Consider the following 27005-nt stretch of genomic DNA (forward strand, 5'->3'; position numbering starts at 1 on the left):
GGGATCTTGTGACTTACACAGTTACTAATTATGGTCAGAAAATTCAAGGCACTGAGAGTCATCCAGCACTGAACTGTATGAAATGGTCATAATTATTACATAAAAGCATGTTGAAGAAGATGAGCAAACTTGCAAATTCAGAGACAAAGAAACAAAGAGAAATGCTACAATAAACAATAATTTTTGCTTTTTTTGCTAGATAATTCTGTGTGGCTGGTAGGAGCCACAGTAGGATGCTACTCTAGATAGTAATAGAGCAATGTTTTATTTAGCTGAGATGGGATTTAGCATGTAGTTTGTCCCAGTTTCTGTAGGATGAGCAAAACCGAAGTTGATAATATAGATAATTAGTAGATAATACATTACTCTGTTGTTGCTTTGTGTGTTTACTTTCTCTCCTGCCCTTGTTTTGTCTCCTGTTTGGTTAGGGTTTTTCTGATATGTTGGTTTTATTGCTTGGAGGAAATGATGAATAGAAGAAAAATATTTGATGCTGATTTAAAGTTTACACCATCACCTTTGGTGGGACCAATGCCATTTTCTATCAAATTTGTAACAGCCGTGTGTGGCAGGCTGCTTCCTTTGCTTATGGGAGCTGTTGAGGGATCCGAGCTTGGTCCTGCGTAATGGTAATAGTGAAGTTTGGGGTTTTTTTTTTAATAGTGGAAAGTAAGTTTTTGCTACAGCAGGGTGATCTTTAATCAAAGATTGGGTAGATTGGGAGCACATGTTCTCGTGGAAGTTTGTACACCACTATAGATGCAGAATTTATATAGGCACAAGAATGAGATAACAACTAGATTTTCCTAGACTAGTACATCTATTTAGAATAACCTTTTTTTTTTTTAGGCATATCTACTTATTAGGAGCTGTACCAAGACTGGCAAACTTGTATCATCTGGCAAGTTACGATTTTCAAATTTCATGTATTATGCAGGATTACACAGCCTGCTGATACAACCAGTTACCGTGGAAACGGAGACATGCAGCCCAAAAGGTACATGCTGGGGGACCACACATGCAGAAAGTACCTTTTTACATATTAAAATAAGCTGCCACACAGAGTTAGCAGAATTCTTTGTACTTGCTCTTGGAGTCTATTTCTTACAAAAACATGAAATGGTATTTTATAACTTGGCCAAAAACTAGTGGGGTATTTTTTCTGTGAAGGAGGAAAAGAGAAAATGCTTCATAAAAATAATGTTGGAGCGCATAGAATGAATCACAGTATGTATATTTTTGTACTTGCTAGATGAGTTCAAAAGCAGGGCACAAAAGATTCTTTCTGCCCCATAGGAACTCAAGGCGTAGGTGACTTTCTGTCTGCTACCGTGGAGCCTTTGTGCCTTGATAGATCCGGACTTTGGTACGTGACCTGGCATTTAGTGCAATGAAATACCTCCAGAGAGTAGCAAATCTGGAGACCAGTGGATGGAAAGATGGATTCGAAAGCTTTGAAACCGTCAGTAATACCCTGTGTCTGTGTGTTTGCCATGGAAGGGCAGGGTTGTGTTGGAAGCCGGGATGGGATGTCCTGGGAGATACACCTGCTTCCGCAAGCAGAAAGCATTCAACCTCCAAACACCACTTGAAACTGATTTGCTTATTTGTAGTAAGTTCAGCTTTAATTGCACCTAGGTTTGTAATTAGGTGCCTACAGTTACAGATGTGTCTGCAGATTTAAGAAACCACAAGTGAAGCGTAAGGGAGCCTTCAAAAATGGACTAGCTGTTGCCCCCTTGGTCTGATGTTAGTTGAGTTCACAGAATTTGCAGAACTATTCTCTCCAGGTTCTGCTTGAATGTGGGACCGGGTTATGCTCAGCTGTTCTGCAGGGAAGGCTCTTGGCCACGGTCCTCTGGCAGATGAAGATACCCCAAAGGGCTCTCGGGGTCCAGGTCTCCTCACTGACCCAGCTCCACCAGCTTGGGCTGTGCCTGCAGGGAGGTACCAACCTGCTCCCTCAGCGTGAGAGGGGATTAGGGGGGAAAGTGGGGTCACATCCAGATACGTGGAAATGGGGCTAGATTGGTAGGCTGGAAACCACCATCTGCTGGCTGTTGACTTACAGGAGCAAGGTGAATTTAATGGTCACCCTTCTCTGTTGCCCAAGCCAGCCAATGCAGCTGGCGCTAAGAACCATCATAGCCTCACGCTGCTGTCCTCTACCCTGAAATAAAGGAGTTTTCATCCCAAAGAAGAGAAAGTTGGTGTATTTCGGGAGCACTACTTCTGTCGAGATGGTTTAGGCAACGTTTTTGATCTCTGGCCGTTCCCGTGCTCTCTCCCCACCTCTGAATGAGGTTTTGTGTTCAGAGGAGCCCTGCGACCGCCTGGTGACTGAGTCAGCACTTTGCTCCCAGCTGGGCTGTGGTGGCCGCAGCGGCAGAAGCTCAAAGGCACTTACGCAGATGAAAACTCTCTAGGTCAGATGTTTGAAGCTAGTAAATTGTAGGAGAGAATGTGCTTTGTTTGCAAGTGACTCGTTGGCTTAAGCTGTTTGGGTTTTGAAATGAGAGTAGTGACCATCTTTTTTTGCATATGTGGTATTGAGAATGGAAAGTCTTTTGGGCTGAACTGTAAATTTCATCCATTGCTTATTGATGTGTTCATATTTGTGGTGTAGTGGAATATGGAATGTTTTTGATAACATCTCATGCTATTCTAAGTAAACAGTAAAAATACTTTTAAGAAGGTAGATGTTTTTTCTGTGTTGTTTGTTTGTGAACAGGTGTTGCTGCAATTCCTAGACAGCGTTTGCACTCTGCCTGGTTGTTACAAGGCACTTAGGTCTGACTAATCAGAATTTCCTAGATCTGAATTGCAATCTCGAAACATTTTTATTACTTTATAGTGGAATCATTGTCTGCTTACTCTGGAGTGTCAGTAGGAGCTGATTCCTTATTTCTTCGACATGTTTAATATTTGGATTGATCCTTTCCCATGGTGTGTGCCTTTAATACAAACACAGAACGAAGCGAAAAATCATTCCTGTTCCATGATGCAAAATTATACATGTACTAAGGAATTTTCCTTTCAACTGCAGGCCCATAGGTTTCCTGCTATGTTACAGAAGAGGTAAAATTCTGTTTTATTTGAGTGTAATGTATTAGCTTTAATGAAAATGATGCCTTATGTATCACGTGCTCAGAATATTAGAAATGTTTATGATTTGAAGTGCCTGTTTTGTCTACTGAACACAGAACAGGAACCAATAAGCATTTAAGAGGAGCTGTAAAATGACCATTCTGTAAGATGATGTTCCTTGGGCAGAAAAGACTGCGGTTGGTTACCCTCATCACTTGAGAGGGAAATATTTCAGCAGGGGGAGAAGTATTTCAATTAAGGATTTCTTCTTCACGCCATCTCTGTGAACATACAGGAAACTTTTATGTACTTGCAAGTCACAAGACACGTAATACGTCCTTTGAGAACTGAAGGACTGCTAAGAGGGACAGCCTTTTCTGGAGAGGTCCCACTGCCCCAGGGCAGGACCAGTGACTCCCAGTGGGATCTCGGTGCCGTCGACGAGGTGGGCTTTGGCCATTCCTGCAGGTGGGCTTTGGCCATTCCTGCAGGTGGGCTTTGGCCATTCCTGCTGGTGGGCTTTGGCCATTCCTGCTGGTGGGCTTTGGCCATTCCTGCTGGTGGGCTTTGGCCATTCCTGCTGGTGGGCTTTGGCCATTCCTGCTGGTGGGCTTTGGCCATTCCTGCTGGCTGGCCTCCTCCAGTACCTGGGGTTTGGTCACCCTGGCACCAGTGCAGCCCTGCTTCTGGTCACCTGATGTGGCATTTTGTTAGAGAGCTAACTGCTCGAGGGTTTATTCGTATAAAATAGAATATAAAAGATGTAACTGGGGGAAAATCTGTACTAGGCTGTGAATTAATATTGGCAGTGGATTATTGATTTTTTTTTTTTTTTGGCAGTAGTAAAGTTGCTCTGCAGTAGCGGGCAGGAGACAGTTAAATCTTTTACAGTCTTCTTTGAGTAGCAGTTGGATGAAATCCTTTATCTCAAGCCTCATATTGCATTAGATAATGACCAGGAAGCATCAGTATTTATATTACCAAGTTGCAGGTGATTAGTTTAGAAATGCAGACATGACTGTTCCTCTGTTACCACATTTTGTATAAAACGTTTATTGCATAAATGCTTTGGGTTCTGTTGTTCAGAGTAACTGAAATCTCTTTTCAATTACTTGTACGCGTGAAAAAAAGAATCAGTAAAATGTACAAGTTTGATGTCTTATTCTTCTTCAGGCAGCTAAGGAAGGTGATACAGTTTAGGCTGAAGTTATTTGTGTTTCTGAAGTGGATTATGGTCACCAGACATCAGGAGGAGTGAATCAAAACTCTGATGCTGGTTATTGATAGCTATTTACAAATATTTTCCTTAAAAAAACAATAAAATATGTATTTGGCACAGGGAAGATTTTCCTTAACTTCTGTAGAAGTTTTATTTTTCTACATATGCTATGCCAAGCAAGAGTCTTATTCAGTTTTCCAAATTATCCAGCACATAATAGTTAAATATTTTTCTGTCAATTAATATTGACAGGAAGCCAGTTTGAACGGCATTGGAAAATGGAAGAAGTTGGCAGAACTGGCTAATTTCACTGAATTTCCTTTTGCTAAAAATATCTGTAAAAAGAAGCTCTCCTTTTGAGATACAATGAGTGCTTGTTTGACTGTAGTTTAGAATTGATGATGACTCTTGTCCTTTAACCAAAAGGGCTTGAAAAATATGAATAACCTTTTGAAACATATTTAGTGTCCTCTGTAGTATATGTAATCATGCTCATGTCTGCTGAAAGTTTACATACATGCTTAACTGGGTGTATGTGAGTAACCAATAATCTGCAACAGGAAAAAAAAAAGTTTTGCAGAGCCACTTATGTGAAGCTGAACATTTTGTTTGTATACGTGTTGGTAGGATTAAGGAATCCTGAGCTGCTCTGTTGAGTTTTAAGACAAAACTCGGTCATTAAGGTATGAAATGCCAAGATTTTAGTCCTGCTAACTGAAGGCATACAGCATCAAATATGTCTTCTTATTTATATTGCTTGCAAATGTGTTAAAAATAAATCTAGATAGGCTGTGACAGTAAGTGTTAAAAGTTATAAAATGCTAGAAATAGGATGAGTTTCATATAGTTGTTTAGGTTGTGTGCTGCCTTTGTGTTATGATACAAGAAGGTCATACTGTACTTACAGGACAGCCTAGAACAGTTGTTTCACAGATTTGGCCAATTTGGGGGGTAAGTCTGTGTTATGTAGCTTCTTGCTTGGACATCTTTCATTTCACATCCACTTCACTTGTGGAAGTTAGTGATGTGTGGTGACTGAGGGGGTTTTCACTACGGGGGTGGTGAGACACTGGCCCAGGTTGCCCAGAGAAGCTGTGGCTGCCCCATCCCTGGAGGGGTTCAAGGCCAGGCTGGATGGGGCTTGGAGCAACCTGGTCTGGTGGGAGGTGTCCCTGCCCAGGGCAGGGGGTTGGAACTGGATGATCTTTGAGGTCCTTTCCAATCCAAACTATTCTATGATTGAGTTTTCAGAAGAGAAAGGGTTGTTTCAGGAATTACAGTTCTGCTCCAGTTCTTGTACTTGCTGGGACTTCCCCCCCCAAACTGAAACAAAGATGGGGAGAAAGGTTGCAGGGATGTCAAGAGTAACAACGGGAATCACCAGGATGCAAATGTTGCCTTTTGGCAGAGGAGTTTAGTGCTTCGTGGAGTAACTGGGTGGAACCTGGCCAATACCTTCTGCTGTTGGGAATCCCAGCCCTGGTGAGCAGGCAGGGGAAAGGGGAGATACTGGTGTCTTAGGGGTGTCTTGGACTCTGGAGAGGTGAGGCCGTTCCAGTTGAGGCAGTTTGTTTGATGCAATTCCCCCTGCATTAGCTTCTGTGGTGTTCCACGTGGTGAAGGTCTCATCATAAGCTTTTTCTTGTTATAAGTGCTCGCTGTAGTCATTCTGGGCATTAGAGAATGCCTCTATTTGGAAAGAAGAGACTGAATCTTCTCAAACTATTTTCAATACATTTTACGGTCTCAGGCAGTAATTAAAATCCTCAGTAAAGAGTTAAAAATGACACAGGTGCAGTACATTTAACTGGTAGCCTTTTCTCAGCCTGAACAGGGAGTGCGTTTTGCAGGTGGGCTGTGTCTTCCATGTGTTGGAAACCCAGGGATGCTGGAGGCTTCCCCACGAGGTTGACCTCTCTCCCAGGTTGAAGCCTTTGGTCGTGACCCTTTGTATCGTTCTGAATTTTCTTTATATATTTGGGATGATGTTCGTAATGACTTCTCCATTTTTATCCCTTTGTACAGGCAAAGGATTGTTGTTCCTTACTGCAAAATGCGATGTTAAAGTGGCACATTGAAACAGGGAGCCCCTCCCGCCGCCCGTTTTCTTTTTTAGGTACAATTAAAGTAATTGCTAACAAAGACAGTGAAATGTGTGCAGATTATTTGGAGCATTTGTACTACCGAGCTGCTTTCGGCAGCACTAATCTCTTTGGTTTCTGAGGCTCTTTCAAAACCTCCTTCAGCTGCAGAGCACATAAGAAATGAAACAAATCTCTTGGCGGGTCCTAAATTTGATTAAATTGAAAGCTCATGAGAGCAGCAGCCCTTTGAGTATTTTGCACTTTAGGGGCTTGATGTGGAGCAGTAGCTGTCTGGCGCTGCTACGTGGCTGAATTTTCTGTGTATTATCAGAATTTAGAAGCTGTTCTTGATTCTTTGTGTTACTTTTCATACTGAAAACAAGTTGTTGGGACTTTCAGGATCCCACCCTTTAGTCAGCTGCGTTTCTGCCTTTGGAGTCATTACATTTCCTATCGCTGGAGTTTTACAAGCCACGTAGATTATCCAGCGCGGAGAACAAGTTTTAAAATACCATGTAGTGAGGTTTGTAATCCGGAGGGTGGGTCAGGTTAATGGGTGGTGTAAAAAGCTGGGTGGAAATCTTAAGGATGCAGTGAGGAACCGGCTGGTGCTGCTGTAGAGAACCCTGCGTTGGAGAAAATTTCCACATGAAAAGCTGTTGTTGTTTGCTGCTGCCAGCAACCGGCCATGGACCTTTACAACCTTCTGGAGTTGTCCAGAACACAGTAACTGGAGGCAGTGGGGTTTTTTAATATTATGGGGTTTGTAGCAGACACTTTGTGGTGGTGCAGCAGCAGTGAATCAGAGCGAGGGACTGGAAGCCACCTCCTGGAGGAGGTTCTCTTTTGAGCTTTGTTACTAAACAGCTTGATTTGCAGCTGAGGTAATGTGGCTTGCCCTTCTTACCGTCCTTAAATAGATTTTTTTTCTTTACTTTTTTTTTTTTAATGTGAACGAATATATTAAGCAAAGTGTGCTCCTTTGTGTTCCTCAAGCACATGTTTATACTTGAAGGCAAGCATACAGAGCATAACTGCGCAATTAAAAATAGTTACTTGAGCTTTGCTAAAAAATGTTTGCATTTCTAATACTTGCTGATGGCTTAAGTATGAGAAATATTATTTAGTTGATTTTGATTGCGAGCTTTAAGAACTTGTGCAGAAGATGGAAGGCTAGGAAAATGATACAGCTTCTGTGGAGGCTTTAAGGGTGTCTTAGCATAGCTCAGGTGGCTGAGGAAAAAAGGTACTATTCTGAGATACAAACTTTCTTCATCAGCGAATGCTGCGTAACGAAGGGAAGTTGATTCTAGGCTGAAAGGTGGACTAACGTGGAGACATGAAATTATTGTTGCCATTGATTGACCATGTATTTTCTTCCACAGAGATATATTCAAAAAATCTCTCCAGAGTATTCAGAATTGTGGAGTTCTCGGGCTTGCCATGTGTTTTGAATTGAAACATGAAGCAAAACTACTTTCTCTGATGCATGATGATTTTGTAAAAATGTAAATGGAGCTCTATAGGTTTCAGACGTCTGTTCACTTATTAGGCTGCATTGTAATCATTGAGGGGGGAATATTCAAGATACTGTCTAAAGATACGCTATATCCTACTCTCATGAGAAATTCCTTCATAATTTTGCTTGTCTTGAAGCATAATATGTTATTTCTTCTGAGCTTTTGGTCGACTTTTTGATAGGTTTATTTTAAAAATTCTCGTGTTTGCGTCTTGAAACCACATGAAGCTGGTGACAACGTTCTGTTTCGCGTTAAAAGCAGAGACGTGTGGTTCAGAGCTGGTCAGGAGGGAGATGGTGAGGCGAAGTGTTTGTCTTAGAGTCGCGTATTAGATTGCACTGTCGATCGAATTGAGACTCTTTTGTGCTGAAAGAATAAGTCTGTACAGGTCTGTTTGAAGAGGCAGGCACGTAAAGTTAGAGCAGATCTTTATTGACTGGGCATGGAGGGGAGAGGGAATATTCACGTTGATGACCTGAGTGTTGTGCTAAGAACTAGCTAAGGTGGAAGATGGTGACTGAAATGTAGCACTGAAGGCAGTATTATGTTTAAGAACTGTAGTTTTTCTTTTCTCACAGATACTAGTTAATATAGCTCTTCTACCACAGTGCGTCTTCTGAGCAATAGGTGTAGTATTTTTGGTTTAACACCGAGTTTTTCACTGACATTTGAAGTGAAGGACAAATCATTAACCTGAGTTAGTGAGCCCAGGCTTGATGTAGAAATATTCAACATTTTAACTGGAAGTTAATTTTTATACTTACACTAACTTTGGTTTCTCTTCTCTCTGTTACAGAAGTACCAATACGGAGCATTTGACCTTCTAATCTCTCGAGCTGAATCTCCTGACACCAGGATTAGGAAAGAGTGCCTTCAGAACCAATATGTAGCAAATGGGTATCACACCTCCGAAGCTTCTCCCTTGGTTCAACCCTTGCGTGTTTTAAGGATCCTTGTCGCCTCAGCAGTGAATTGTTCTTGTGAACTTCAGAAACGGATTTCATGTGGTGCTTGCTAAACACTGAGTCACCATGAGTAGTAATCTAGGAAAAGAAAAGGACTGTAAAGAGAAGGATCCAAAAGTCCCGTCATCAAAAGAAAGGGAGAAGGAGGCCAAAGCCTCTGGAGGATTTGGGAAAGACAGTAAAGAAAAGGAGCCTAAGACCAAAGGGAAAGATGCCAAAGATGGAAAGAAGGACTCCAGTACCTCGCAGCCTGGGGTAGCTTTTTCAGTGGACAATACAATAAAAAGACCTAATCCAGCCACAGGTACCCGCAAAAAATCCAGCAACGCTGAAGTGATCAAAGAGCTAAATAAATGCCGGGAAGAGAATTCCATGCGCTTGGACTTGTCCAAGAGGTCCATACACTCGCTTCCAACAGCTATCAAAGAGCTGACGCAGTTAACAGAACTTTATTTATACAGTAACAAACTGCAGTCCCTACCCCCGGAGGTGGGCTGTCTCGTGAACCTGATGACACTGGCCCTGAGTGAAAACTCTCTTACCAGTTTGCCTGACTCTCTTGATAACTTGAAGAAACTGCGCATGCTTGACCTGCGGCATAACAAACTGAGAGAGATCCCCGCCGTGGTGTACAGGCTGAGCTCCCTCGCCACGCTTTACCTACGCTTTAATCGTATAACTACTGTGGAAAAGGATATCAAAAACTTGTCCAAACTCACCATGCTTAGCATACGAGAGAACAAAATCAAGCAACTACCTGCTGAAATTGGTAAGCGATTGCGCCGATTGAAAGGTTAACCCTGTGCTTGTGTTCATTTGGCAGTTCTCTTAAGTATGCATAAACTGCAACTTCTCCAGGTGCCCTTCTTCATTTAAGATGACATAGAATTATGCTCTGGACCTTACTGTTGCAATGTTAGCTCATATTGAGAGTAATTAATACCTTGAAGATATACATGTCTTTTTTTAAAAAACAACAAATGCCCTTTTTCTTCGTTTATCACCTTAAAATTAGATATATCTTGTTTTTATCTTTGCCTTTTGCTTTCACATATTGTGTCTTCAGAGCCCAGATGGTTTAGGCAAAAAAAAAAAAAAGAAAAAAAGATACAGGGGCATATTTCATTTTAAGATTTCTTTATAAATCATTTATGAACTGTTGCAAGTTAGAAACGCATTATGGGCATGTTACAGAGGGGTGTGCCCATGGTAATACAAGGTAGAATAGGTAGCTACATGCTATTACTGTGAGCAAGCTGTTGGATGCTGTAACAGTTAATAATGCAGGTTAATGATTCATGAAAGCCTCTACCTTTTGTAAGTCATGAATCTATTAATCCATGGACTCTTAATATAAAAGTGACCAAATGATATATGCGTGGCTAATGATTCTTGTGACTTTTTAATGAATAGTATTTGTCTTTCCAAACGTTGTTACAAAACTTTGAAAGGTGGTGAAATAGCATGAAAGTGGGTTATTAATTTGAATAGTTTATTACAAAAAAATGTGCTGGAATAGCTGAACATTGGAGAACTCCTGAGTTGTTCCTAGTGGGTTCTGCTTCATGGAAAAGATCTCTTTATCACACTGTTCTCAAGCGATATTTGAACAACGTATGTGCCTCTTAAAAGGGAGATCCTATCATCAGTGTTTCCCCCCCCTATGTATCACCAGTTTTTAAAATGCAAGCATAGCTTAGTCCCTTTAGAGGGAGGGGGAGCGTGAGCTTCATGCAGTTGAGAAACTGCTTTGACTTTTTTCAAGTGTGAAAAAAACACAAACGTGTAAAAGCCCTTGTAACTTTGTGAGTAATAATTCCTGTGCCCTGTTTTTAAAAGCTGATGTGGGACTTTTTCCTGTTAACCAAAGCCAGGGCACGAGTATGTGAAGTGTCACTGAAGCTGGCCCCTGTGCTCATTGATTTTTAAAGCTTGGGAAATGCTCATTTGGATCCCTAGTGTGTCTTTTTCAAACCAGCAGTGTTTGCCTCTTCCTCCTGCACCTTGACATGAAAGATACGTAAGATAACATGTTCTTGAGGGCAGGAACTCCTGGGCACGTCTGAAACTGCTCATGGTGTTACCAGCGATGCCTTGTGCTTGATAAGAGGAGAGGAGCAATGCAGCTCCTGCTCTGAGCCTTTGCCTCCCCGTAGCAGCTATTGGGATGGATTCTGCTGTAGCCACAGAAACACGCATTTGCCTGGCAAAAATTAAATGGTTAATGTGCTATGTTCTCTGATCAACATGATTTTTGAGTTGGCACCAGCATCTCAGCAATCCTGGGAATTTCCCTTGGGAGAAGGAAAGAATTATAATGTTGACCTATTTTGACACTTCTGTTTCAATCCATCAGCCTCTTTGAATCTTTTACTAATCAAGGAATCATGCTGGAAACCATGGGGCTGCTGTTTGCAAAAAGAAAAAAACCCAACATACCACGTGTTTCCACATACGTTGAAGAAATTGTGGCTGATTTAACTGGTTGAGCTGTTCTTACACAATTGTCAGTACTGTACCTGGCTCTGTCTGTGGCTGGGTTATTAAATGCAATCTAGCAAAGAGTCAGCTTCTAAGGTTCAACTGGGGATAGTACCGCATAAATTTAAATTAATACCAGTGTGTGAAGAAAAAAAAAACTTCTGTGAGAGGTTGCATTCCGGTGTTTGATGTTGCCCTTTGGAAACTTTCTGTAGGTGTGTTTGATACTGCAGACATTACTGTTGCTGCTGGAACCTCTTTGTTTCTTAACTGTTTTGTTTGTTGAATGCTTATGGTTAAGTCTAAAGTATGCAATTTCTGTATGTGTTTGTTCATGATAGTCTTGAAAGAGATAATTTCTCCATGAAACTGTTGCACATTTAGTAGATATGTGTCATGAAGGAATATATGTGACTTGCTGCTTTCTTTTATATGTTTTTATTCTTGATATGTATAAAGGCAGTGTTCTCAGTTCTATATCTATCCCTGGCTTGAGAACATTAACTACTTTACTTCTGTCTTTGTATCCAGCAGCTAGTCCTGCCTTTATTTGTATTGTGATAATGCCCGTGTTCCTTGCTATGGGTCAGCACCCCATCGTGGAAAGCATTTTAGAAGCACAAATGCGAGATGACTGTCACCCTTCTGAAGAATTTCAAAGGGAAATCGCTCTGTTGAACAGCATCCTTTTTTATTCAAAGTAAATTTCTCTGGCTAGGTTGCCAGCAACTGAATCAGTTGAAAAATAAAGTAATTAAAGGATTTCTAAGTAACACAAATAATTTGAACTGCCAAGACATACAGAACAGGCGTTTGAAAAACCTTTTTCCTCAAACAGTAAAAACATACAAGATAGTTTCACTTTTGTAATTGATTTCTACTCACTCACTTTCATGTATCTTTGTTCTAGTACAAAGATGAAATGTTTGAGTTGGAAACACAGCTGAAAAATGAAACTGCTGAGAAATGTATTTCTTACTTTCCGATGGAATTTCTCTGTTTCCTTAAACACTTGTTATTTATCTACATTTTACATGTGCACTTTAAAAAAGCCTTGCCTTTTAAGTCCCAATGATTGCAATCCTTTGTATGTTTATAATATGGTTCCTAAATAATACATACAGGCAAAAGTTCTTACATTATCAGCTTTTAAATAACACAGAAATTTTTGTTGCTGCAAAGCAGGAAGTAAAATGAGGCCATTATCTTTTATAAAGCAATATCATGCGGAGCATTTCAAATTCTTTTTAAAAATACCCCATTGTTCTGAGGCCTAAGGCTCACATATCTGATGGTAAGATAGTGTGCTTGTTCGTATTTTTAAAAATTCAAAGCTTATTTAAGCCACAGACTTGTCCAACAAGGAGGAGTCCTGCAGCAGTTAGTGACACTGTGTGCGTGTTGCTTGCTAATCTGTTGCACGACGATGCAAAGAATCCTGGGCTTTCTTTACTTTGTCTTCTGGAGGTAGATGTGCTACAAAAGGTTGCCCTGGACCAGAAAAAAAAAAGTTAAAACCCCAGACTTCACCTTGAAAGATGAGATGTTGTTCCTGTTCCCTCAAAGAGCCAGCGTTGAGTGTGATGGAATTAGTCTTCACCTGCTGCTACAGACTTGGCCTGGCTTTTGCTACCACTGACCAGAAAATATCAGTTCTATATAATTATAGGCGGCTTTCCAACTCTAGGACCTTGCTGCTTTAAAGTAACAGCTCACCTGATTTGTAAGCAATCATCCAATTTAATTACTTTTCTAGGAATCTTTAGTCTTTGGTTTTACAAAATAGTTTATTTTCCTTCTACTGTCATTGAAAGCAATTGAGAGTAGGTCCTGGAGTCTTAAGTGCTCTGCTATTTGAGACCTTACTTTCAACACCCAATACATCTATATCTAATTGATTTTTGTGCCAGTGATATCTCACTGTTCCTAGATGCAGTAGTTGCTTACATGTGCTCTCACACTGTATGTGCTGACAGCAATCGTATCTTCTCAGACCACAGTTTTTTGTCCTCTATAAAATCTCCATTCTGTCACCTCGCTATCCCTTTTCTTTGTAATCTTAACGTTTTGAACGTTGAGCATGCTTGATAAGTTTGAATATATCATTCCAGGTGAGAGTTTCCCTCTTTCTGCTGGAGACAACTCTGTCCCTTCATCTGGATCGTATTGTAACTGTTCCTGGTAGAACCATACTCTTTTTTACACTATTAAATTTCATAGTTTCCATTCTTTTTAGTTGCCTGTTTCTTCCAACACCCCTAGCTTCCTAGAAGACCTTTGCTTTCTAAGTCATTGCTGAAGACACTCTGCGAAATTGGTCTTGAGGTGGATTCTTCAGAGTCCTGGAGACGTAACCTTCATCCAGGCTGGTATTTTACTTTCAGTCCTGTTATGTCCATAGCAAGTTGTAGTGGATTCCTCAGGTATCTTGACATCTTCTACTAGATACCCGAGCCTCCTAGTTATTTTCTGCGTGCTTCTACATCAGATGTTTTCATGGAATGTAGGTTGACTAGGCTGAACAAACTAGATCTTCTGAATTTTTGTAGAAAACTGTTAACTCTTTATGCCAAACTAATATTTTACTGATACTTGTTTCAAATCACTTTTTATTTGTCTCCATTTTCATACCTTTTACTTTCATGCCTTTTGTTAATGTTTCTTGCCAATTTTGTTGGTCTGGGTAGTGTGAGGTTGTGTAGCCTGTGAGGTTGTCAGAATCTCCTCTTGTTATTTCTTTTATCTTAACATTTTGAATTGATAGTCTTCAGTCCTATGGTAGTGTTCCTTGTTTGGTAGATGCCGTGTAGAAGCCATACTCACGTGATTTCAGAATAAATTTCTAGAAGTGCTTATCTAGAACATCTGCTGCTCGCTGTGCAAGCTTATAGCATTAATACCAGTTAGAAATAGATGCCTTTTAGGGAAACCTAAAATTAACTCCAAAACACTTCTTAAAAGCCTGAGTGAAGATAAAACATCTAACAAAACGTTGTTTGCAAAAGACATAGTTGATCAGATTTTAAGTGGTCCTGGAAATTGCTTTAAGACAACTGACCTGATACAGCGTGTATTGTCTGGAGGAAAAGCTGGGAGAGGTGAACCTGCCAGCGCTGAGCTACTGGGGCGTAATCTAAAGTTTGGTTCTATTTTGGGCGTTAAACTGTCTTTAGTAGATAAACAACACAAGCTTAAATGAGGTGACTACACCGAGAGAGAAGTTGCTTTGCATTTAATACAAACGTTTTAGTGAGAAAGAGGAAGTGTTATTATCTCTAGTTAATAAACAGATATGTGTGTTTCTGGTCTTTTTTTTCTTTTTTTTTTTTTCTCTCCAGAATGCAGTACCTCTCATTCCCTTGCATCCAGTTGCTTTATTATAGGTAGGACGATGACAATAAGGTTTCCTGGCTTTTCAATATTCAGAAAGCTTCTTAATTTTAAACAATAGTTTACTCGACTGAACTCAGTAAACCGAAAATGGAAGAAAACATTATCTGTGTTTTGGATGATGGTCTTCTACTAACTCAGCAAAGTCAGGCTCTAGGCACCTAGCAAGTCATTGCTACTAGTCGTTTGCTGGACTTCTTTTAGCACTTTTCCAGCCACTTATGTAGTGCTTCTACAGTTTTAATGCAATTGAAATGATTTTAATAGACTGCACGGTAAGTTGAGGTCTTGATATGCATTATTGCATTTTCAAACATAAGTAGATTTAAAAATACTTTAAAATCCCTTTAGCTGAAAACATATTCTGAGGTGGGTTTTTTAGTCCATTTTTTTGGCATGTTTAGCCAAAAGCTCTGTTCAAGAATAGCTGAATTAGGGGGAGATTTTGTGAAAAGGCTGTGCTGATGTGCAACAGCTTCATGATGCTGAAAGAGGCAGTATCCGCTCCCCTCCTCACGGCTTCCCAGCTCCCCAGTCCTTCTGCCTCCTTCATCCCAGCTGCTCCTTGGTGAGCTGATTTATCTCCCTCAACTAACAGAATAATATTCATGGCTTTGCTGCTTTTGTTGCCTGTTACTTTAATTAGTTGAAATCAGTGCAGTTTCAGAGAAGAGTGGAACTGGTGTAGGAGGAGGAGTGGGAGAGCATGAACTGGCACAGGGAGAGCAGGCCGGCTGCTTTTGCCCCCGTGGAGCTGTTCAGTCAGTGTGGCTCACTGCCGCTCGCTCGGGACACCTCCCAGGTAGGGCTGCTCGGGGTGTGGAAAAGCATGTGAAGTGCTCTGCAAGGGCTTTGAAGGAGGAGGGATTTCTGTCTGCAGAGAGTTATTGAAAACGCATCGGATTATATTTTCCGAATCTCTTTTTCTTCCTTTTTCCCCCTGATTTCCATGTCTTAGAATCATAGAATCGTCTAGGTTGGAAGAGACCCTTGGGATCATCGAGTCCAACCATCTCCCCTACTCTACAAAGTCCTCCCCTACACCATGTCCCTCAGCACTGCATCTAAACGGCCCTTAAACACAGCCAGGGATGGGGACTCCACCCCCTCCCTGGGCAGCCTGTTCCAATGCCCGACCACTCTTTCGGTGAAAAATTCTTTCCTAATGTTCAATCTAAACCTCCCCTGTTGGAGCTTGAAGCCATTCCCTCTCGTTCTGTCACTAATTACCTGTGAGAAGAGACCAGCACCAACCTCTCTACTTGTGCCACAAAACCCTGTGTAGATTATTGGAGGCCTGGTAGCATCAGCTCAGCCTCACCTTCCTGAAGCAATTTTTTGTTACTTTTCTGTGTATAGTTGTGAGAATTCATTGATGCAAATTTCTTTATGGCAAAGCTACTTGATGTCCACTGATAATTTTCAGAGTGCATCTTTCCCAGTATCTCGTTATTGACTGTAGCCCTAAGCAAAGTCTGCATAAACCCAGGGTAAGTGTATACATGAGGCTTGACCCGACTCCTTTCCCAGATCCAGCTATTTTCATATCAGGGATTTCCTGAGCCTGGTGCAGCTTGTTGCTTTGTTAATTCTCAGTAGACTCCTCTTCCAAGGGCTTGACAATTTATTTTTTTTTCTTTAAATTCCTATAAATGCTTCACATCCATAGCAAGGTCTGCAAGTTTGCTTTGAACGTTGTTCTTGACCAAAAGGTCACTGTTATGCAGATGTTGAATATATATAAATATCGAGTGCAAAAGCAGAATTTACCTGTTCACTTGGCTGCTGAATCATTCATGCAATAAAACCTTAAGGGGAAGGTTTCCATGTGGAATCTTTGCCAAAACACAATCTGGAGGGATGACTGTGGAAATGAGTTCACAAGGTGGACTCCAGCTTCATCGCCATATCTGGTAAATTGTCCATTCCACTGAGATCAAAAAGTTGAAGATTAGGATGGAAGAATGTGAACGCTTTGGTGAGTCAGACAGTCAGCACGAGAAGGATGAAAACCAGAGGAGCTGTTTTGGGATGAGGCCAAGCAAATGCTTCAATTTTCAGGCTGTTACTTTAGCAAGCCTTTTGCATTTCTTGTGTCGGGAGTTTTATTGGATTCCTCCGTGTTGTGTTGAAGGAATCGTTTTGCACAATCAAGTTGATAATATTTTCTTTGCAAAAACACAGTTGCATCTTGTACAGGTTTGGGATTCTTTTTGTCTTCTCAGCACACACAGCTCAAATTGAAATAATGTTGTCAACATGGTTGAAATTACATTTGCATAGTTTCTGCAAGTTTCTGAAGACTCCAAATATTGTGTTTTCTGTCCGTGAATGCAACTCTTATTCTATGGAGAATCTGGTCAGGGCTGTTCTGCAAGGGAAATATTTTTAGATTGTAATTCAGGGAATCTGCCTACACCAGACTCGGAATGTATCTGAGACTCTCTTCTGTTCTTCCCTTCCCCCATCTACCCAATATTTAGATCATTTGTGGTTTCTTCACTGCTTTGAAACTCTTTTTCATAACACTTGCACCTGTTTGGTTTTCTGTAGCATAGACAGCAAACCAGATGTGTGCAGCTGCCTCACTTCATGTCAGCTCGCTCCATGCTCAATATAGTGCCTCCTTATTAAATGACTTGTTAGTTGCAAAGCTTTTCAGTGATGTTCTGAATTTCGTTTCCCCTTTTTTTTTTCTAGTAGACCTGACAATATAGAGAAATACTTCTTTACATTATTTATATCGAAGAACCCCTTCTTCAGTTTCAGCAGTATAAAGGAAACCAAGTTGTGTTCCTGGGCTTAGCTGGCATGCTAATGTCTGCAAACACAGTGGTTGAGAGTATTTTTATATTTTTGCTTTCTAATGTGATAAAAGCATGAAGTTGTGAACAGAAGTGGAATAAATATAGGCACTGAGATGTGTGTGCTGCTCCCTGGAAGTCAGAGAAAATAACTGCCTGTTTGATCCAGTTCTTTGGTTGCTTTCTCGGGCTGCAGGGAGGGTGAAGAACTGGATTTTGTCCGACTTCAGCCTTGGTGTCTGGGTCCTGATTCCTGTGAAAGCTCTTGTGGGGATGCAGTTTTGTCTTGTCAGCTAGTCAAATTCCTCCTGATTACATTTTCTTCAGACCGGCTTTAGGATAATGATTAAGCAGTCCTGCCTTTTTGATCTACTCGCAGAGCTTATTGGGATGATGCCCCAAGTGTAATTCCAGTAAATACTGACAGCTTTTTTTTTTTTTTTTATTTAAATATCAATGCTGCAACTATTTTAACTGTTAAAATGCTTCCAGAAGTGCACAGAGGGAAATAAGCACTTCCCTCAGACTGCCCTTGCTTCTGCGGCCTGGTAGGTGGTTAGCCTTTATTATTTGAGAGTGAGCACACTCGTTCCACACTCAAAATGGACAGGATCCAAGATGTGACCCCATGTTCAGCTTCACCAGCATCCCCTGGTCCTTCCCTGTTGTTTCCCCCCTGGCTGGTGTGAGGCTGTACTGCTTTACAGGGATATTCCATGCCAGGTGCAAGAATCCACCTTTGTCTTAGCATCTCATGAGGTTCCTGTTGGTTTATTCTGCTGCCCAGCTCAAATCCTGCCGTAAGCCCTTGCTAAGATTGTTTTTCCAACGTTTCACATGTTTAAAATGCTGTTTGAACATGTTTGTAATTTTATTTATATTTGTTACTTTCAGTTATAAACAAATAAAGTGTTTTGCTGTTGTGTCTTGTTGAAGCTTGTTTAAGCCCAGATTTTGAGTTTCTTTTCAGTTCAGCTGAGCTTCTGTGTTTTTGAGTGATTCCCATAACTAAATCCTGTTGCACATCCTGCAAATTCTAAATATTTAACTGTGCTTATTTCTGACTTGTATGAATATTTTAACTTTGGTACATAAGTCACTTGTTACCGTATTAAAATTGCATTCTTTCTATTCAGTAGCTCTTCTGTGTAAGCTCTAGTTGTGCAGTTATAATTCAAAATAGCTCTAAATAGCTCTGCTTAACTGTTCTTTTGGGCGGTTGGTAATGCAGCAAGGAGCTCAGGCTGTCTGTTACAGTGATATTCTCAAATCTCATAGAGAGGGAAAAGTTTCTGAAACTGTAAAAGTGTTTTGAGTTGATTTCCTAAAATCAGGACACTTATCCCAAAGAGTTTTATAGACAGCCTAAAAATTCTTTTGCCTTTTTTTCTTTTGCCAGCAGAAAACCTAGTGAGACATGAAGAGCTACCAAAGTTATGGGAGCTATTTGTAACTTGTTGCCAGCATTGCTGATTTCAGATAATTATTCTTTAGAAATTAATTTACAGCCAGTGTTGTGACACACCAGCCTGAAGTCCAACTAATATTTGCATTCTCCTCTTCCTTGTACTTTCCATAAGAGTCTTGATCCTCTTGCTGTGTCATCTGGCCCAGGATTTATCATGTTGTGAAGGATTTCATAATTTTCAATCTGCTTAAGCCTGGGCAGGCAGGGAGTTAATCCCGTGGAAAACAGGCTGTATTACAAATTGTGGTTGCCGTCCAAGAGTGGTGCCCACTGTGTGAATTAGTGATAGGAGACACTGAAGCCTCTTTGCTCTTGACCTATACTCTCTCCCTAGATGACTGTTAACTTGTGTGTACTTTTATATTTTTAAAATGAAATCATTTGGTTTTTTTTTTAATAGCCAAGAAGAATTTTCAGAGTTATGTAAGTCAGGGCATGTAACTCGGGCCTCTCGTCGTAACAAGCTTTCAAGGTTGGCCATGTAATGGGACTATAATTCTGCCTCATTATGCAGAAAACATTAGTCATTTCATAATGCTGGGGGTTTTTTCAGCAGGTATATTTAGCTTTGTCATACTATACCATTTAGTCTCTGTGTATATAAGAACAACAATGAGGTGATTGCTCACCCCACCTTTTTTAAAGGTTGTTGAGCTCTATACTTAGCTGTATTTTTACCAGTGTTTTCAACTGGAAGGTGGTTGGGAGTCTTCACAAACTATTTTATCTGAAAAATGTGTGTGAATCGTCTGAAATTTTTATCTTGTAGAATGTTTTAAAATACAAGTTTTTTAAAACTACATAATAGGTGTAACTAACTTTTGTGAAGGTTATTTGCAGAGAAATTGCTTTATGTATTTCATATGGGGCATTACTTCTACTTTAAGATCTCTTATTGTCAAGCCAGCTAGTACATGTGATTTCTGTCTGCTTTATTGGCAGACCTTGAGCTTCAATTGCTTTTTTTTCTCCTTTGCAATTACAGTGCAATGTAGTATTAAAAAAAAAAAAGGCAACCCACTCCACCAAAACCCCCACCCAACTAACCCCAAACCCCAGCACTTTTCTAGTTTATTTTTTAATTGTCCTGAGGATGCTTGTCCCTTCAGTGCAATTGCAAGTAGTCTGTAGAGAATCTTTTAGTCACTACTGTGAGCTAAAGATTTGCCTATTTTGGATGTTACTTGTGGCAACAAGACTTAGTTCATTTTACCTGTGATTAGTGTTTCCCTGAAGTAGTGCTTGCCTTGCTCTGGTGTTTTTGGGTGTTTGAACAGTCCTTTGGTGAAGTGATGCTGGAGTTGTCCACGTGGTGAACAGGAATGGGTTTTTCCTTAGGAAACTGCTTTCTGGGTAAGGCTGATTTCGAGCTGCAGCACCTTGCTAGCTGGCATATTTCAGTTAAATTGATTAAAATACAAATGTGTTTCAGCAAAATTTATGTAGTACGCCAGAAATGAGTGAATGTTGATTCTTTTAATGTGAATAAGATCATGAGCTCCTTGCTCATTAGCTGTTTTTTCTCTTTGTACTTGAGCAAATCTTTCTTTTAGGAAATCTTTATTTTTGATTTTGACACATCTTACCCTGGCCCAGGAAAAATACCAGACTTCAGTTGTATCTTGCTGAAACTTATTTTGACTTTTTTGGACAAGCGTTTCCTTCAGTACAGTGGTCACTGTTCAGACAATGAGAAGGACACTTTCCGTCACTGAAACAAGCTGGCTTTACATCTGCTCCTCAGAACAGCATTGTGCAGATGGCCTGAAGTTGGGCCTCTTTGTTCTTGCAGATCATTATTTGTTGCATCAATTGTTTGTGCCATGTGTTTATCCTGGCATAGCTGTTGACAGAGCTGCTGTTGTGCAGCAGTGCAGTGCACAGCGCGTCCATTCACGGGGTCAATCCCTGCTGTCACTCGCCTGGTGAAAGAGCTGCCCCTGTTCTTTAGCTGGTGGCAGAGTGGTTCTGGTCCCAGGTACTGAGATGTTTTCAGTAGTGTTGGTCACGTTAACGGCAGTGTTGCTGGTACCCAGATCTCTGTGGGCTCAGAACAGAGAGCCCCTCAGCAGGAAAATAGAGTTTAAGGAGAAGACAGGGCAGATGGTGCTGATCGGGCACAGGGTGTGACCAGCATTGGTTTGTTAAGGGCTGGACCTTTCTATTTCAGGGTAGGTTCAGGCTGGATATTAGGAAAAATTTTTTCACTGAAAGGGTTCTCAGCCATTGGAATGGGCTGCCCAGGGCGATGGTTTAGTGATGATGCTCCTTGTTTGTTGTGTGGGTGTCTATTTTTGTCAGTTAGGTTGGCGGTTGGACAAGATGATCTTTAAGGTCCCTTCCAACCTAGAAGATTCTGTGATTCTGTGATTTACTTACCCCTCTATTTTCCCACACTTGTCCTTCCTAAACCACATTGGTTCCTCCCTTTCCCCTTCCTTAAGGCCCCATAGCAACTCTTAATGTCCCGAGTTGTTCTCCTTGTACCTCATAGTAGATATTCAAGCCCCATATGCAGTAACAGCCCTCAGTCTTCAAGGTGCTGTGTTGAGCCTTTCATTTACACACTGTGATGGGTCTCACACTGGCCGTGGGGCTGATGGCTTTCCTGGGACAGCCCAGTTCTCCTGCCCAATGCTGGTCCTCACTGTGCCTTTGCACGGGAAGATGAGCCCCTAATGCATCACCTAAACATTTTTCACCTTTTTAAGCATATTGGATGTAAGAATTTTTTCCATACGTCATGGAGAGTCACAGGAGAAATGTACCTTGAGAGCTTTTTGTGGACTTGCTCGCTCACTGTGTTGTGTCTTAACAATCCAAGTTAAAGTATTGAAAAAATTTCAGTGCCAACAGCACTTCACCTCCCCTCTCCCTCTGCCCTTATGGCGGAAAGAAAAGAACATTTTGGTGAGATGCTGTCAAACCATAAGTATTAACTGTGTCCAAGAGTAAGATTCTTTACTGAGCAATGTGAACTGAGAGCTGGATATTATAATATCTCTTGAAATTGCTTTCCCTAAGTCACTGGGCTTTAATTTTTGCTTGATTTCTGCTCTAAGTCAAAAATGTGTTGGGCAGCCCTCGGTCTGTTTTAACATTCAAAATTTTTATTGTTTACCAGTGTTCCTTTTTAAAAACAATGCCTGTATTTTTAATATAACAGTATTAAGTACGGCTATCCAAATTAAACCAAACAGTTAGCTTGCCCATAATTGGCTAAATAAACATGGGTGCCTCTTTTATTTTTTCCTGCTGCAGAATTAGCTGGTGAGATGTTTGTTTCAAACATGTAGCTTGCTGTTGTCGAAGTTTTCAGCAGGTGCAAAAATGAAGTGCAGCAAATGTTGCTGCAAAAACCCAAGTCTTTCTTCGACTTCAGCAGATGTAGAGTGGGAAGAGTCAAGTAAATGAGAAATCGGTGTGATGAAATGAAATTTATGCCACATTTCAAGTTTGACATCATTGGTTTGGGTCTGAAGTGAAAACAAATGAAAACAGCAAACATAAAGTGAAAACTATTGCCCCAAGGTGTGGGAATGTTCTTGAGTTATCTTAGTAAAGATTTGTGGGGTTCTTTTTTGGTTGGCTTGTTTAGAGGGAGGGATTCTAAAGTCTTCCTCAGGCTTTTCTTCCTCCTTCTATTGCCTTCTACACTTAGCCCACTTGTTTTCATGAATAACAAAAAGATACTCCTACCATAGAACATTAACTCTTCCTCAATTTTTTTCTGAAATTTCTTTTTTTCTGCATATTAATGGCATTAAAACATGTGGTTCATGCGGTGCTGGATACAGCCTCTTTGACTATTGACTCTGGTTGCCTGCAATACACTTGAATGCTGATTTGAGAGGGGACACACACACAGTGATGGATGAGCTGCTTAAGAACCACCTTTACATTTCCATCTGTCTAGTTTCTAGAAAAGCATCCCAATTTGGTTTAATAAATACAGGAAATAAGATCAGTTATATGTAAACTATCTAAGTAAAAAGGATAAATGAAGCTATTGGGATTGGCTTTTTTTTTGGTGGGTTTTCACAACTGTTTTGTGATACGTACTAAATGTTGTGGCTACACGACACCTGCAACTTAATACAGAGTCTGAATTTGTAAATATTTTGCAATGTTTTAAAATCGCTATTATTTGTGATTATCTTCTGATCTAATGGGTAGGCAGTCTACACGTCAGAACTTGCCCAAGCTTGTCCTGCAGGCCTGTGGGAAAATCCTTAAAGGATTGTGTCAAAGATACAACACTGAAGCTTAAAAATAGACATTCAGTCCTCAAAAGGAATTTGCTACTCTTCCAAATTTGTTACTCACTGAGTCATGCTCTTCTACACAAATGCAGTGACCTCATCTTTACTGGATAGAGTTGAGGCTGTTCAAATAATTTGCATTAATTTCATCTCCATTGGATGCCAAAAGATGTGAATGCATTTACCTGTATTCATGCACACTTTTTTTTTTAAACCCAGCAAGTTATTGCTCAGAACATAGTACGTTTGTCATTAAAACAGGTGAAACTACTGTAGATAGAGAATTGTGCCTACCTGTACTTTTAAATTAAGGTGTAAATGTCAGGAATGAAGCAGTTCAGTGTAAAGTAGCTCTAAACTAAGCAAGTTCAATCTTTTTTAAGGCTTAACAGATAAGCCTTTTATTTCAAACTTTTATTTGCTGTAGCTCTGCTTGCATATATAAAATATAATAATCTGCGTAAATAGGTTTACAGTTTACTTATCATATGTTGCCTTTTTTGTGATGACTAAAAATGATTAAAAATAGCACTCGGGACTTTGGGTGGATTATGTAGGTTGTCAGCCATATAATTTTGATATCTCTTAATTGTTGATTTTGTGCCTGAAAGCAATTCATGGTATAAAACCAGATATTAATTTCTCAAAGTTCAGTACAGCCCACTCGCTCTGTGATGTTTTAAACTTCTGGTCAGCCTGAATAAGTGTGTTTTGTACTCTAATTCCACAGTTTGAACTGTCAGAAGAAAATCAATAAGTGAGATTTGTTCAGATAATCTATAAAAACTTATAACTGAGTTTTTAAAAATTGTTGATCAGGTTTTAGATATGACTGATGAAATTATGTTCCTGTAATGCCTTATTTTATTATGGTGGCAATAACTTTTTTTCAGATTATCCCCAAATCTGTTTGATTCTGTTAATCTCTGTTTGGAAGTCATTGTCTAGAGCTGTACATTAAAGAACTTGATGTTTTGGTTTTCTTGTGTGCTTTTAGGTGAGTTGTGTAACCTCATAACGCTGGATGTAGCGCACAATCAGCTTGAACATCTTCCAGAAGAGATTGGAAGCTGCACGCAGATCACCAACCTTGACTTGCAGCACAATGAGCTCTTGGACCTGCCAGAAACTATAGGTACGTGAAGAGGCTGGAGAAGAGAAAATAAATTGCTATTTCAAAATATTCAGTAAGAGGAACAAATTTAAGAATGAGTATTGGGTTGGTGGCTGTGGAATGACTGGTGTTCAGCTCAAGGCAGCTTCGCACTTGAGATCAAAAGCAAGGTGTGCATGTTGCCTTAAATGTAGTTTCTAGCTTTCTGAATGATGTTATTAAATCTAACGGTGCTGCCAGGTGCAGCATTGTCTAGGAATGAGAGCTATAAGGGAAAAAATCCATCAATTCTGACTCTGATGTAAGCTGTTCTGTGGTTATAAATAAATATCTATAGCTTGGCTGTTCATTCTGTAATGAAATAGAGCATATAAAGGAACAAAAGGCTAAAAGACTTAGTTGAAGAGTAATACTTTGGCAGATAGTTTTAACTAATGTCTTTGGCTAAAGAAAAATAGAACTAAAAAGATAAATGTTTGAAATGAATTCTGTATATATTATGCTTTTCAATAGAACAATTGAAAAAAAACCTTTCAAGTCCACAAAGTCCATGTTCTAATGGAATAAAATGCAACTCAGATTAGAAATAAGACTGAAATAAGCACTGTCCTCGTCGGTTTCAGAATATAATATAGGATGAAACAACAAAATATGACTTTTTCTAGTTAATTAAATCAGTTTTTAACAGATGGCAGAGAAAGATGCATGCTGTGATTTAAAAAGACAAAAAACAAGGCCATCATGATTTTAAGCTCTTATTCATCACCAGAACATGCTCAGAAGAATGAACATTATCACTTAAACAATATTTATACTGAACATTTCGTTAATGTACTTTAACACATAGTAAAGGGAATGAGCAGAAGAGTGAGGAACCACTTAACGACACTCCAGCTTTTCTTCTGGTGTTAAATTGTTGAGTGTAAAGCTACTGTGGCTTTTTGTTTGGAAAGTTTGACCTGAACAGAGTTTATGGTGATGAAGTATCCACTGGAGTTAAACTTCCTTCCTGGATTGATGATATTTTTAAATCCTGGGGATCCCGTTCCATCTGGAATTTGCATCTAACTTACACAATTCATAAGCACAGCCTTTATTTTTGTAGCTATTTTGTAAATCTGATTGAAAGTTGTTTTAAATAAAATTGATGTGTGGTGTACCTGTCATATTTAGGAATTGAGTTCTCTGGATAAACTGCTAATTATGGGAGAGATCTCTAAGCAAGTGTGAGATTTCCATTGTCAGGGCTTATAAACCACTACTGTTGATTATACTGCAGGAAAATATTACAATATATTGAGTTGTTCAGTGACTGGCAGTCACTGAGCTTCTCAGAGAACCACAAAAATCTTGCTTATAATAAGCTACAAGACTGTGTGTACTGGGAAAGGTCTTTGGGTAGGAGAGGCACAGAGTTACTTGGGCCAGCAAGTCATTTCTGATAGACTGGGAATTGCTGACTCTGCAATCAAGAGAGTTAGGACTCACCTATTTCTTCAGAAAGTTATTGTAAGCTTAGGCGGTTTGTACTGAGTCAGGTTCATACCTGGTTGGACTGGATTTCTGCCTGTTTTCTTTGGTTTGTTTTTCCCTTGCAGTGTCTTTACAGTTTGGTGTTTTTTTTTTTTCTGAAGTTACTTATTTTTAAATGTATATGGCTGTCTCTCTACGTGCTTATCTGAGCTGAATATCAATGCTGTATAGCTCAACAAACCACCAAAGACAGATGAATAATGGTACGAGGCAGCACTGCGCCGTCGTGTCTTTAACCTTACACTGGTTCAGGTTTTGCTCCACTGGAAAAATACCTATTGTTTGTATTGACCGACCAGTAGTAGCTGAGCATTTCTCTTCAGACTAAAAACTTAAAATCAGAAATCAATATTTATGCCACATGTGATTTGCAAACAGCCAGAACCGAACACTGAAGGGGAAAATTTTTAAACTCCAGCGTAAATGATAATGATCAACCTACATTTATGCATGTTACAGACGAGGCAGCCGTAGCCAGTTCAGCAACATCGGCTTTATTTCTTAGTCATCGCAGTTTTGGTTCAACATTAAAGCAAGTTGTGGCTTGATCTTTTTAGATTACAGCTTGCTTTGTGGTTAGGATTGTTCAGCGAGAGACTCTGAGCACCCAGAGGAGCCCATGGTGCGTGGTGGGGCTGTGGGACAGCCCTTCCAGCCTCCCCATCCCTTCTCCTGCTGGTGGGCATCTACCTGGAGTTTGGCACAACTGCCTCCTCCTGCAACGTGTACACGCTGCCAGGTTTCACTATACTTAATAGCACTTATATATTAATGTTTCCCCAGTTCAGTCAAACTGGGGTGGGGGTCACTGGTACAAGAAAGCCCAAGCGCATTTGCTCATTATAAATATTTAATGTACTCTGAGCCTCCTGTTATGGAACAGACTTTCCATTACTGCCAGGTCTGTCCTCTCCTCCCCCACCGACACCCTTTTAATGGAGGCCTGGGTTTTTTTTTTTTGTTCTTCTTGAGAAGGATGTTTTTGTCAAGCTGCTTCGAAAAAACAAACAGCCCCCTTCCTTTTCTGTTTCTTCCTCCCCTCAAAAAGGACTCCTGCCCTCCTTCCCCCCCCCCCCCC

The 27005-nt window shown here is 40.3% G+C and overlaps 1 protein-coding gene across 3 annotated transcripts in view; it reads left to right on the forward strand.

Annotated features, from left to right (window-relative positions):
- SHOC2 (SHOC2 leucine-rich repeat scaffold protein) overlaps positions 1–27005 on the forward strand; it is a 68284-nt gene that overhangs the window by 18462 nt on the left and 22817 nt on the right. For 2 of the 3 annotated variants that reach the window (XM_014959426.1, XM_014959435.1), the window contains exons 2-3: positions 8707–9644; positions 24278–24415. In XM_014959426.1, coding sequence (XP_014814912.1) covers positions 8942–9644; positions 24278–24415 — 841 coding nt within the window. In that variant the 5' untranslated portion in view covers positions 8707–8941. Of the gene's footprint in view, positions 1–8278; positions 8299–8706; positions 9645–24277; positions 24416–27005 lie in introns of those variants that run through there. The other variant, XM_014959444.1, reaches the window with a different exon arrangement.

Source organism: Calidris pugnax, unplaced genomic scaffold (assembly GCF_001431845.1).
Source record: "Calidris pugnax isolate Ruff unplaced genomic scaffold, ASM143184v1 scaffold4, whole genome shotgun sequence".
NCBI classification, from domain to species: domain Eukaryota; kingdom Metazoa; phylum Chordata; class Aves; order Charadriiformes; family Scolopacidae; genus Calidris; species Calidris pugnax.